Source organism: Lonchura striata, chromosome 1 (genome assembly GCF_046129695.1).
Source record: "Lonchura striata isolate bLonStr1 chromosome 1, bLonStr1.mat, whole genome shotgun sequence".
In the NCBI taxonomy this organism is placed as follows: Eukaryota; Metazoa; Chordata; class Aves; order Passeriformes; family Estrildidae; genus Lonchura; species Lonchura striata.
Genome location: NC_134603.1, coordinates 45962716 through 45975877, shown reverse-complemented (window position 1 = coordinate 45975877; position 13162 = coordinate 45962716). Strand labels below are relative to the sequence as shown.

General features: G+C 39.9%; 1 protein-coding gene across 1 annotated transcript in view; it reads left to right on the top strand.

The window, feature by feature from the left end:
• TAF4B (TATA-box binding protein associated factor 4b) overlaps nucleotides 1–13097 on the top strand; it is a 70418-nt gene extending 57321 nt beyond the window's left edge. Inside the window, exons 14-15 of the mRNA XM_031504021.2 lie at nucleotides 449–568; nucleotides 11522–13097. Of these exons, the coding sequence (XP_031359881.2) occupies nucleotides 449–568; nucleotides 11522–11686 (285 nt within the window). The 3' untranslated portion in view covers nucleotides 11687–13097. The remainder of the gene's footprint in view (nucleotides 1–448; nucleotides 569–11521) is intronic.
• The last annotated feature ends 65 nt before the right edge of the window (nucleotides 13098–13162 follow it).

Genomic DNA, 13162 nt, shown 5'->3' with positions numbered 1-13162 from the left:
GCTGAATTCAGGTAATAGAGGAAATTTGGTATCTTTCTTGTGCAGTCAGGAATTGAGATTTTGAAATAAGAATAAAACTAGGTCATATAACCCGGTAACTTCAATTTTTAATACTAATCCAGCTTCATAAACCAGTTCAGACCAAGATTTTTCATTAACCAGAAACAACAAACCTTATGAGGTAAGGAAGCAGCTGCAATGCTCGTGTTAAGGCTGCATTGGTACCACAGTGTGGTCTCTGTAAAAGGTGTTACTTAAACAGTGCTGTCCATAGGGCTCCAAGCATGACTGAGTACTGGAATTTGTCAAAAGTGACCAGAAAGAGGGGAACGATGCTGTGAAACACATTGTTTCTGTAGGAGCTACAGAGCCATCTGAAACAGCTCTAAAAAGAGCCTTTAATATAATATGTGTCATAATTAATGTAGATATTTTCTTTTTAAACTAGATGCAACAGTTGGAATTAGCACAGATGCAACAAAGAGAAGCCAACCTCACAGCTTTGGCAGCCATTGGACCAAGGAAGAAAAGACCATTGGATTCATCAAACGTTGGATCTGGGCTCGAGGTACAGACGTGGCTTGCAATGACTTGCATGGTGTTACATCTTCATACTGAATTGCATTTACCTTTCCCTGTAGGAAGAAGTGGGAATTCTCTAACACAAAATGGTTTGTTGAGTTCTGTAAGAAACCTAGATTGTGTGTTAGGTGCTTGAAAGGATTGTTTCTGGTAAATTTGATGGGAGAGTGTAATTGTGTGTTAAAGGAAAGACTGTGCATAAGAGCACAGCGTGTAAAGGACTAAATGAAATAATGACTCCAAGAAATTCCCATCTACAGGAGAGGATAACCAAGTTGTGGTGGCCTTCCACAGTGGAAAATTGTCATGGCCCCACAGGTGAACTCACAGTTCCTGGTTTGGATGGCTTTTGAAATGGCTCTTGATTTAACATTTGACTGAGCACATTTATCTCTGCACAATGCACAGGGACTCTTCTCCAATATTCTGTAAGTCCAGCTAGGTTATCCCAAAATGCTGTACATAAGTCAATAAGACCATTCACTTCTTGAAACAAACCAGATCATCTTCTATGGCTCATGTTGAATACCGAAAGTGCTTTTTACAAACCTTTTCTGAGTACGTCTCTCAATATGCTGAAGAGTAACTGTTCCCAGTACCTGGGAAGCTTTTGTGGCTGCAGAAGTCCTGAGGAGACTGACAGCCTACTTCTGTTAGAGGTCATCATATTTGCTGGAGATGGAGAAATTGGTGTTACAGCCAGTTTTGTCCCACTGTCATGAGGCCTCGATATTGCTCAAGTGACAGGCTGGTTGGTCTGACATAATCAAAATGATCAGGAGCCTGGAAAGTAACTCTTGTGTGCAGGCAGTGGTGATAAAGTTGTCCTTTCTGATCAACCTGCAGTCTTTTTCATTCTTGTTGTCTGGGAAGTTTAAATAGATGGTGGGATTGAAAACACTTGCATTTTAACATATCAGAGTCTGGGAGGACCTTGTCTTCAGTTATTTGCATTGTAACTGAGACAGTGGTGGCAACTGTCCAGTAGTATTTTCTTAATCTGGACTGTGACAAGAGGCCTCACTAAGCAGGTGAGATAGAGTTGCTTCAGTGAATTTTTAACTTATTTTTCCCTGACATGGATACAGAATTAGGTCTTTGAATACTCCCTGTTAACCACAAGTGAAGGGAAGCAATCTTTCTCTAAACAAGCTGCAGAAAGCAGTGTTCACAGCTTTTGAGCGGCTTTTCTTCTCTTCTTTGAAGCTTTTAAATGCACTTTCACATGAAGCAAAATGTATGGTTATTTTTTTTTAATACCACTGGAAAAACTTGAAAAAAACAGTCTAGCACAAGAACAGTTTTCCCCATCCTTTTCTCATCTTCCCCCAAGCTTCTATCGGGTAACTATTCCTGTTCTTCATAGTGGTTTTCTGTAATTAATGCCGGATTTGTTTCTGAATATTTAACAAGTCTGCCTGTTAAGTAGCTTTCAGTTATTTCTCATCATCTGTGGTATGTCTGCTTTATTAAAGGCTTCATGAGATTATGCCAAAGTGAGGCAGATAACAGTGTTGCTGTTGAAAGCTGGTGATTTACTTTGCCACTTCAAAAGAATGTGGACACAACACGCCTAAAACTGACCATAAACCTTGATAACATTCCATTGTCACAAATTTACCTGCTGTATTTTAAGCAGCTTCTGTTATGTTTGCCATATAGACTGATTTGTAAGGGCAGTAGGTGAAACTGATGCTGACAGTGAAACCACTTTGGTTTCTTGCATGCAAGCGTGCATTCCAGTGCTTAGTTCTTAGGCTTCATGCTACCAGAAAGCATTTCTATGCAGACCTTTTTTTTTTTCTATTTTGTGAAATTATGCAGGATAGCAATCCTTGAGAAGGATGTTTGGATTTAAATGTTTTTAAGTGTCCCAATATATCTGAGCAGGATTTATAAAAGGCTTAAGACTCCTCATGTAGAATAAAGAATGGTTTTGACAAACACTCTCTAGTTCAAGAAGCAGAACATTTGTAATACATTCATGATAACATGGCAAAACATCCTGAGCAGTAAACAACATTCCATTCTTCAGAGATGAAAGGAGGTCTTTGAAACTGAAAGCAAGTACAATATGGCCTTAGGCTGATACACATTTGGGCATCTTTAAAATCATCTTTTTGGGCAACCTGTCTGAGAATAATTTAAACAGGCAGCATGTACTGTTTCATTTCAAATTGCAAATACAGACAAAATACAGAGTGTTTATTCGCAAATAATCTTAAATGTCAGAACTTCTAGACTATGCAATGGCAAGTAAATCTATGCATAATACTCCTGTGACTTTTTTTATTATTATTTTTTAAGACTATTAACTTGGTAGACATGTATGATAGAAGAAGTTATCCCTAAATATTAATGATATATAACATTATTAAGTGAAATCACTGATGCTAACTGGATTAAGATTTTTAACTATGACTTCAACTTTCTTTGGATAATGTTCTTTGTACAATGTTTGTGCCTCCTATGGCCATGTCAGCTCTGTACAGCTTCTTTTTATGGTTGCCTACTGCAATAATTAAAGGAAAGGCACTGTTTCAAGCAATTATCAATGCAACCAAAGCCCTAATGTATTTGAGCAGACAGGGAAGAAATAATCAGTTACAGTATGTATTAAAAAAGTGAAACTCTGTAAGCAAATTTGTCATATATTTACCTTTCTTTATTCAGTACCAAAATGTATTGGGATATTGGGAAAGTTCAGTTCAGCAAACTGGGTTGGTTGGATCTGCTGCCTACTGTTGCAGTAAATGTGAAGGGCTCAAACCAGCATTTTAGGGAGCATGGTGTGCTGACTTACCCATGCATGAGTATCTGTGTTAAACTGGGATGATTCTTCAGCCCAAGGTTTTCTATTTCTCTGCACACCAGCACTGGGCTTTGCTCCTCTTTTGAAAAGTCTTTTTCTCAATATACTTAAGCACATGATTCCTGCACGTTCATCTTATTTTGATGTCTGAAATTGTGCTTTACTTGGTTTTTCCAGGAGACCTATTATGGGTCATTTTAATGTGGTAACTAGAACATGTGGTGACACAAGCATGTGCTTTCCAGCTAGAAGCCTGCTTGCCAGCAGCCTCATCACCTCATAGTGTAACAAGTACAGAAAGAGGCTCTTCTCCAGAGGAGTGCCTGTCAACTAATTTGGACCTAAAAGCAATACAAAAAGCATAATCTGTATATTGCCATGATTGCTTATGTATCTCTAAAGTTGAAATAGCAGTAGGGACAAATCCGTGATGATCATGGAATGAAAAAATAAGGCTAATGCTCTAGGCCTAATTTAAAAAAAAAATAAAGAAAGAAAAGGCATCAGTGTAATGGGAATTCTTTTTCCTTGTTGGAAACACTAGTTTGGGTAGTTTCGCATGTTCTCTTCACTGCAACTTAACATTTGAATGGTATTGTTCAGAAAGAGCAATTTGAGAGAGCCTTGGTAAGAAAATCTCTCTGTTGTGAAAATGTGTTAATTAGTCCTACTTGTAATCCAGAGGTGGCAATATCTTCATCTCTCTCATTCTTATCCCTCTGGACAGTTTTGGATACAATGAATAGGAGAGGCCTTCGGATTTCATTTATATGTGTCTTGGGGTTTGTGCATTTGTTACCCACCTCTCCTCCTCCCCTAGTTTGAGGGCATGTGGTAAATAGTGATGAATTAAAGGGTAGGAAGAACTGAAAACTAACTCATCTTGGGAAGGGAGGACACTTCTAAAACAAATAAGAAAAAAGTAAACTTGAAACCACAGACTCATTTTCTCAATTCTTTGTTCTGTTTCATAGCTTTTATTGGTTGGTAACACACCCCATAATGTTTTCAATGTTGATAAATAGTCAAGAATTTTTTGTATTTTTTTTATTAAGCTTTACTGCTTTTCTGTTGACAGAGCCATTTTGGAAACAGCTTTTTCTTATTTCCACTGTAACTGGAATCTTAGAAATTTGAAGACTACAGTTCTGAGTACTTAAACTTTCTTTTCTTTATTCAGAGGTGTCTTGGGTGCAAGGTCATCTTTGGCCTTGAACCATGAGCTGTGTATTTATGCAGAATCATGCACCAGGGAGGAAAATTGTCTGCAGATGTTTCTGAAAGTAGACTCAGAAGACTGGCTGTTACACTTATGGTCATCATCTGAATACTGTGGTTGGGTCCTTCTTCTTCTTTGTATAAGAAAACTTAGTTGAATACTAGAACTTCTGTGTAATTTTTTGGGGTAGACCACTTGCTTTGCATTACTTTTCTGGCTCCATGATAACACATTAGAACTTATTATAACTTAGAAGTGATGCAGTCTCTCCTGCCCCAAAGACTATTGGTGCCGAGTTCTTCACTTGCTTTCTTCCAGGTTGGTTCCACTGACTGACTCAGGGGTGTATATTTGTGTCTTTTCTTTTTGGTAGATCAAATGGCAAAGGAAATTCCTTTTTCCAGATACTGCTTGTGTCTGCTGTGTCCCTTGCCAAGACTGTCTGCTCTGTTAATAAGTGTGGGTCTTGCCTCATCACAGGCTTTGCTGTGGAAACATAAACTACTGCAAATAGTTGCTACATACGTAAATCATGCAGCTGATATGCTGTGGTCAGTGCAGAGCCAAATACTCCCTTTCTGTCAAACTCCTAGCCCTGGCCAACGTACTTAAAATAATGTGATAATTCCAGGGTTGTGCACATCTAATACAACAGTCCACACTTGCATTCTCCTTCTGCAAAGAAGTTTGGCAAGCAAAAATGGAAGAAATGCCTTGTTTACCACAGTGGTCATTGTTCATTTTTAGTATTGACTGTGGGTGGAGGAAATGAGCTTGTCATCTTCTCTTGTGTTTGCCACATCTGATCATTGTTAGCAGAACTTAAACTTACCCTTCTTGCTTTACGACTTTGGGATGCTGGTATACACATTGATTAAATATACTCTGTATACAGTGCTCGTTTAAGCTTTGGAAATGTTCTTTAGGTTGACGGGGGAAGAAGTAAGCCTGTGAGCAACAAGTCCTTTCTGCAGAATAGAAGTAAAACCCACCTCTTCCAAGTGACTGGGGAGGATATATGATCTGTTTTCTCTGGTGTGTTGACAATCCAATGGCTTATTTTATTTTATTTTATTTTATTTTATTTTATTTTATTTTATTTTATTTTTTATTTATTTTATTTTACTTATATTTATTTTTATTTTTTATTTCCAGAAGGGGTTTTGCTCTTATAAGTGGTAGCTGTAGAAGCTACTGCCACTCATTTTGGCCATAAGCTCTTCTGATGAGAGAACACACTGGGACAATTCATCAGCTTCAGTATTGGTGTTAAGGACATGACTGTGTCTAAGTGTGAGTTTAAAGGCATGAATTGGCTCTGTAGCAAATGATAGCTTTCTGTGCAATGAGGCCACTCCTTGGTCTTTGACATGGGTACATGATAGTCTGCTAAAGTATTTTCTTAGAAGCTGCATAAAATTAATTTAAAAGCAATCACTTTAAGTTGGGCTACTTATATATACGTAGCTGTTCATAACAAGGCTATGTTTCTACACTTCAGTCGTTTCCCTCACTTTCTCTGTGTCTTTCTCTCTCTGTCACCCCTTCCCCCAACCCACAGGTATTAAGTGATACTAGAGGGTGAGGTTTTTTCCACTTTGCAAATGCTTAATGTATGCAGACTCTTGATTTCAGTTTCTGGTTCTTACTTAAGCACTTGGGCAACTGAAGTGTCTATGACATGGTCATACCTTTGGGGAAGAAGGGAGCTAAAAGTTACTGCAGTTATAAAATGTCTTCAGCATCTTAGTTACCTGTTTCAAGACCTAACAAAGCACAGCTCTGTCAGCTAAAGAGTTTCAGTTTCTGTGCTGAATTTGCTGGCGCCTGTCAGTCTAGGCTATACACTTGATCTGAATTTTTTCCCCATGTAAGTAGGCAAAAATATTCTCAACTGCCATTCACACACTTCAGAAACACCGTTCATTGGCCCATATCTGTGCCTTCTCTGTACTAGAGATGAACTTAGTTCTTCTTATATGTGAAAGAGATCTGCAATTTAAATGACTAATTGCATTGTAGCTTTAGGCTGAACATATTGGTAATGCACAAATGTTGATGACATGTGAAGGGTCAAGAGATTTATAATTTAGTTGACAATACATTGCTTAAAATGATGTGGCAAAGAGCCAGAAAATTTCAGCTTAATAATTGTCTGTTAACTAACATGACATATTTGTATAGGATTCATTACCTCCAGGTACAGATTAAGCATCTGATGTACCCATAAGAAGTGACATGCGTACATGAATCTTGGGTATAATAGTGAATAAACTGACATTGCATTCACAGTAATTTGTTTCAATATGTAAAACATGTTGTTGCCTACGTTTGAAAGGACTTGTAGGAATGTTGCAATGAAGTCTGAAGAAAAATGTGTAATTGAATGGAGTTTTCTATTATATAGATCTGACAGCTCTGTGAGGCTTTTTTGTAGGCTGCAGATAACATCATAAATACACATTTGTTTTCAGCTGCACAAGAAGCAGTCTGGACATAGAGATCTGAGTTTTTCAGCCATTGGCTTGAACTACCCTAATGGTCTATAGGGTTAAAAAAAATATAAAATCCCCAGACCCCAACCTAAGACAACCAACTTTACTTTTAAAAAAGAATCATATATATACTGAGTCATGTAATATTTTAATGTTGTGAATGTGGGAGTATTTCTGTCAGACTGAGGTTTCTTAGAATAGGCAGCATCAGTAGGCTGGATTGCCACCAGACTGCTAGTCAAACTTCTTTCACTTTGTCTTCTCTGGCCTACATTAGAGCACTTGTGTGTTTGAGCAAAAATGTCACAATTTTGCCAGGGTTTGTTCCTTTCCCCCTGGCTCCTGGAGGAGACTCAGGTAAGTTCTTGAACACAATGTGTTAATGGTTTTTTAACCCTTGTTTCCTCCTGTGAGACAGAAATGTGTTGTGTGTTTTACAGCTGGAAAACCAAGTACAGCATACACTAGATATCAATGATCTCGGGGTGACCACACATGACAGAGATGGGGGTTGAACCTGGATGCTTTTGCTTCAATTCACTAGGTGCTCTTACCACCTTTCAGCAATGTCTCTGCTGCACACAGCTGTCATTTTTCAATGTTTGGGGATGTCATTGTAGTGTCTCATGACTTTGCTTCCTTCTGCTGGTGGTATTTTTATAATGTGCAGCAGAGCTGCAATAACAGTTTACTCTCTTGGGATCTTGGCTCTGGGCCTGTGATATGTTTATGCCACACCAAAAATTGAAATGAGAGCTCTCGGCTTAACTTTTAAACATTTGACTGAGTACTTTTCTTCCTCAAAGTTTCTCCCTCCCAAGAGTTTAAAATTTTGAATTATGGTTGGTGTCATTGAAGTAATTGAATTTGGGAAGGGAACGTGTACTCCACCAGGAACAGCTCACTGAACCTGACTGGAACTTGGTGGGGAGGGACATGTCTGCAGACCTCTGTGGGTTTTGTATCAGGGCCTGTAGAATAGCTCTGAGCAGTTTTGAAATCTTTACTGGTATCCATGGTCCAAACTTAGAGATGCCAAGCTCCAGATACCTTGCAGACTAGAAGTAAGGTGGTAGTAGTGGCTCTGTATTAGCTTTACTCTTGCCTTTTCAGCAAATTTGTATTTCATTCTCCATCCAGCCACTGGAGAGAGCTCTAGAGATCTTTAAACAGGTTTCCAGAGCAACCTCTGAATGAAACTGGCTGTTCAACAGCTTGGGACTACAGCAGGAGCACCACAAAGGGTTCTGCTGCCAAGTGAGTGTAACTGATCTGTGTCAGGTGTTTATAAAAGGCTCTAAGGGTGACAGTGTGCTGCTGTGGAAAAGGTGCTGATTTGGACTCAATTCTGAGGATAGTTCAAAATCAGGACTGCTGCTGTTGTGACTTCCTGGGCCTGATTTTCAGTCAGTTGTTGTCTCAGTACGGGGATGGGTGGTTTACAGTGGTGCAGTTACGCTGCTGTAGTGCCTCACCTGGCTTACAAACAGGGTCAGCTGTGATACCCAGGCTGGCTGGCAGAATCTGCACTGGTAGTTTGCCCTCCTGGGCTGCATGTGTCTGTCATTTCCCTTTTGGAAGGAAGGCAAGAACTTCAAGGTAACAACAAAAAGCAAAGAGTGAGAAAAAAAGAAGTTGCTAGTTAGAGCACTACTAATTAGATGTTGCAGAAGGGGGATGCAGGCTGATCGCAGTACCCTTTGTTAAAACTGATTCTACAGGGATGCATTTTCTCTTTGTTTGTCTTTGTACTTGTCTGTGACCTGGTTGAAAAGCAGCACTTTTCCCCTAGAAATTGACAAAGCTGTCTTGGTGTATGCTAAAGACTAGCAGTGGAGAATCCCCCAGAACAGCAAGACACAAGTGGTTGCTGCCCGAATGGGAGGGCATAATAGAGATTATCTGGGAGCAAGGAGTCAGCTGGTGTTTTTCAGGTCTCAGAAGTTTTGTGGTTTTGAGGAAGGTATATGTGAGATCTAAAGGAGAGGATTATTGACTGTTGCCTAGGGCCAGAAAAGGTTGACCTCCTGCCCAACAGGAATTTGCTCAAGTGGAGCAGCAGAGGACCCTCCCCTAAAGTGTCCCTTGTGTCAGCTTGAGAGCTCAGAGCTGGAGATTGAATAAGTCTTGGACATTAACAGCGGGTTTGTGATGGTTCTTTGGGATGTGCAGGTCTTGGACCACTGCTTGGTCCAAATTCCAAAACAAAACCAGGAAAATCCAGTGTTTCAGTACAACTGTGGAGACAGTAGCCAGCAGGAGATAGTGCTCAGCACTGCATAAATTCACTTAAAAGTAGGTTCCCTAGCATGGTCCCTATCTGGACTGGAATGACGTAGGCTGTCTGTCAGCTTCTTTAATTTTAAACCATCATGTACTGTGAGAGAAGGACACTTTCTTTTAACTTGTGGTAGGAGCTGTTGGTTGTTAAAGAGCTCCTTGGCCCCTGAAATGCTGTGCTTGGTAGCTTTGATAAGCCAGAGTGATGCTATGGGAAATTTAGAATTGTGAATGGCTGTCTTAGTAAACAGGGGCCCAGGATAAGCTTTGACTTTGGATGTGGTATTACTGCATAATATCACTTTATGTCTCTGCATTGGGCATGATGGGTAAGAATTTAAGAATAAACAAGTCCATAACACTGTCTCAAACTCAGGCAGCTTGGTACTTCTGCCCTGTTGTAGCATCTTGCAGCTACAGCAGCTTCCAAAGCAGGCTGGGTGATCTGTGCTCTCTGTCTGCCTTTTTGTAAAAGTGAACAGGATTGAGTGGCTTTGTTTGGTGTCTTCTTAAAGGTAAGACTTCTAGTCTAATGACTTATTTAGAGAGGAAATGCTTTCACCTCAATAAAGTTCTTTGAATTATAAAGGACATTGCTGTTGGGTTACTGAAGACCCTTGGGGTTTGTTTCATTTATAACATTGCCTCGGGCCTTCTGCTGCATCCTGTTGGACTGACCTCCTTTTCAACCCGAGCTGGCAGCTGCATTGCAGAGCTATCTTTTCCCTGGATCCTTCAGGGTTGTCATATGACAAACTTGAACTGTGACCCTTTTGTGTCTTACCAGGACAGCAGTGCCCTCTGTGCAATGTGGCCAGCACTCTTCCCCATGCACGCATTTGTTCCAAGCCATTTAACAAACTGAAAGTTTCAAATGATGGCATTTCATAGTGTTTAATAGTATTGACTGTAAAGCAAATGAAATGGTGCTGAATACCCTGCGTGCTGCTTGTAAAAAAATACAGCTATTTCTACAGTGTGCCCTGAGTTTTCTGTGGCTTGCATGTGCTCTCTGGTGAATCTCTTTATATTTTTAATAAATTTCAATGTTTCCACCCTAAGAACAGTAGCATTTGCTGCTATATGTAGTCCAGCACTGGTAGTCATTTCTAATAAATGGGAGGTATAAACAGATTTCTCTAAGCAAAGTGGGCAAAGTCATTTTGCAGAAGTCTTGCAGAGAGTGTTAGGGTAAGAATTTATATAGTTAACACTGCATCCAAGCAACACCATCTCCAAGTGGTGTTGATGCTGGGAGGCATTGCCTTGCTGAAGTTACAGAGACTGAGCACTCGTATTTGTACAAATTACATTCATTACCAAGAACCCTCCAGTAGTGATAAGAGACTGGCTGTGCAGCACAGATTGGCTCCAAGATAAGTAGCCAGTCTATTGTGCAGCTCATGGTAATCTTCCTCTTCCACACCCCTAATAATAAATCTTGGGGCATTTTGGAAAGCATGGGGGTTGCTCATTCCAGTAGATTGAATATAAAACTACTAAATATCATAATCTCCTACCAATTGTATTTTCATAACCAAGCAAGACAGCTGACTGTGGTGGATAGGTTCAGATACAGTGTTCTGAATATCTGGATGCTTTCACTGAGTATTTGTTGCCTTCTTAAAGGACAGAGCACAGATGATGGCTGGGATGCGTTTCTCCTGGCCATGTTCTAAACCTAGGGTGTACTCACAGTGACAGTATTCCTCATAAAGAGATGGAAACCTCTGGAGTAAGCAGTAGTAAGAGCTGTGCATGAGTGGGGCTCTGCATAGGTACTGTATTAGTACCTTCTTCAGAGTTGCCTGATCCTTTCTCAGTCTGTTTAGCAGACTTCAGTGAAATGGCAGTTATTTATCTTACCATATTAGTATAATTTTAAAGGAAGAAAGAACTTTGTGGTTGCTTTGACTGAAATAAACCATCAGCTGGCAAGTGCTTGCTTTGTCTTTCTCAGTATCTAATCTGCAAGGATTTTTGGATTGAAGGTTTTCAATGTGGAAAGCTGAGCATCAGTGGGCTAGTTTTATACAAGTAGGCAGTATAATCCAACCAGTTTAGTTAAAACTTATATTTACATGAAATTCTAATGTTTCTGATGGGTTTTTTCTTCCTCTCTCCCCCATTTAGGGTTTGAACAGCAATGGAATTGCTGGATCATCAGGTTTTAGCCTTACGAAGCAGATGCTCTGTCCAAGAGTAACCCGTGTCTGTCTCAGGGACTTGATATTCTGCATGGAACAAGAGAGGGAGATGAAGCATTCTCTACGCTTGTACCATGCTCTTCTGAAGTGATTTGAATCTTGCATTTCACCATGCTGTCTACTGCCAAAGATAACACTGAAGCATTGTTGCACTGTCTTGAAGTTCCAGTTTCTGGAAAATGATCCGTTGTAAGGATAACTCTTGTTTACAGATAAACATTTTTATTAAATACCTAACTTAGCACCTGGAAGGTTTTCGGTAATACTTGGCTTAAATCAGTCTGTAAACCAGTGAAAACACTGAGCTGCACAGATAAGCACCTATCTGCTTGCATTTAACTGTCTTACAAGGTCTGAGGGCTTGATAAGTGTCCCTAGTTTATGTATGCCACTTGCTTCAGTACTCCAGAGTCTGCAACATCTGTTCAATGTGTAGTGCCACCTTCCAACCCAATCTTATTTAGGGAAACAAATATCATTATAATGGCACAGCATAGCATGGCAACTGTATTTAATCATGAACCAGCAGTCAGTAAACATGCTAATGTATTGCCTGTCTGATTCAATATCTTAAATTTTCTGGGTTTAGAATTACTACTGGGTGCTCATTTGTGGAGATAAAAGTAGCAAGCAAAAGGAATGAGGGGTCCTTTCTACCCCACACTTTGCCTCAATTGCCCTCAGCCTTTCCTCTGAGAAAATGACTGAGGCAAGGAGGACAAATCAGTCATTCTTGTAATTGAAGTACATCACATAGTGTAGTTAGGGCATACTTGGATGGTCATGGAAAATTTGGAGTTACTAAAAATAAAAGGAGTAAAAGATCCTAAAAAGGGAAGGTAAACAGAAAGAACAGTTTATCTTTATGTGGATACAAAAAATAGCATTGAACTTGAGCATAGATGGAAAGATATTTTAAAAAAATGTTCTGACTACAATAAAGGAAAAAGTTGAGATGCATTGAAACTCTGGAGGTGAAGACTCTCCTTGGAGAGGAGCAGTGTTTGCAAAGCACAGGATTCACTGCTTTAGAATATTGTTTTAATACTTTAATGTGGTGTAACAGGGAAGCTTCTCAAATAGAAAGTATTTAGGCAGTTGCTTTGTTCCCATTCAGTGAGAAGGAGGACTCTGGATTATAAAGACTGTTTGAACAGGTTCAAAGATTGTCTACTTGCTGGTAAAGACTGCCTTGTGGTGGAAGGAAAGCCCTCTGGGTCACCCTTCTCCCCAGGCTCCAAACGTTGCCTTTCATGACACAGCACTGTATAGTATGGCTGTTTCCCAAGACTGGTGGGAAAGACACTGACTGTATTTGTGGAATCACAGAAAATCCCGAGTTGGAAGGGACGCCCCACAACGATCATCGAGTCCAACTCTAAAGTGAACGGCCTACACAGGGATTGAACACAGAACATGATTTACACCATGCTCTAACCAACTATTGAATGGCCTCCTGCTGAATCTTCTTTTCTTTGACAAGAAACAAGCTTCCTATGGTTACTTGGCATGCTGCTTCAAAACTTGAAGCAACTGTTCACACAACTACTCTGCACTGTCAGAACCA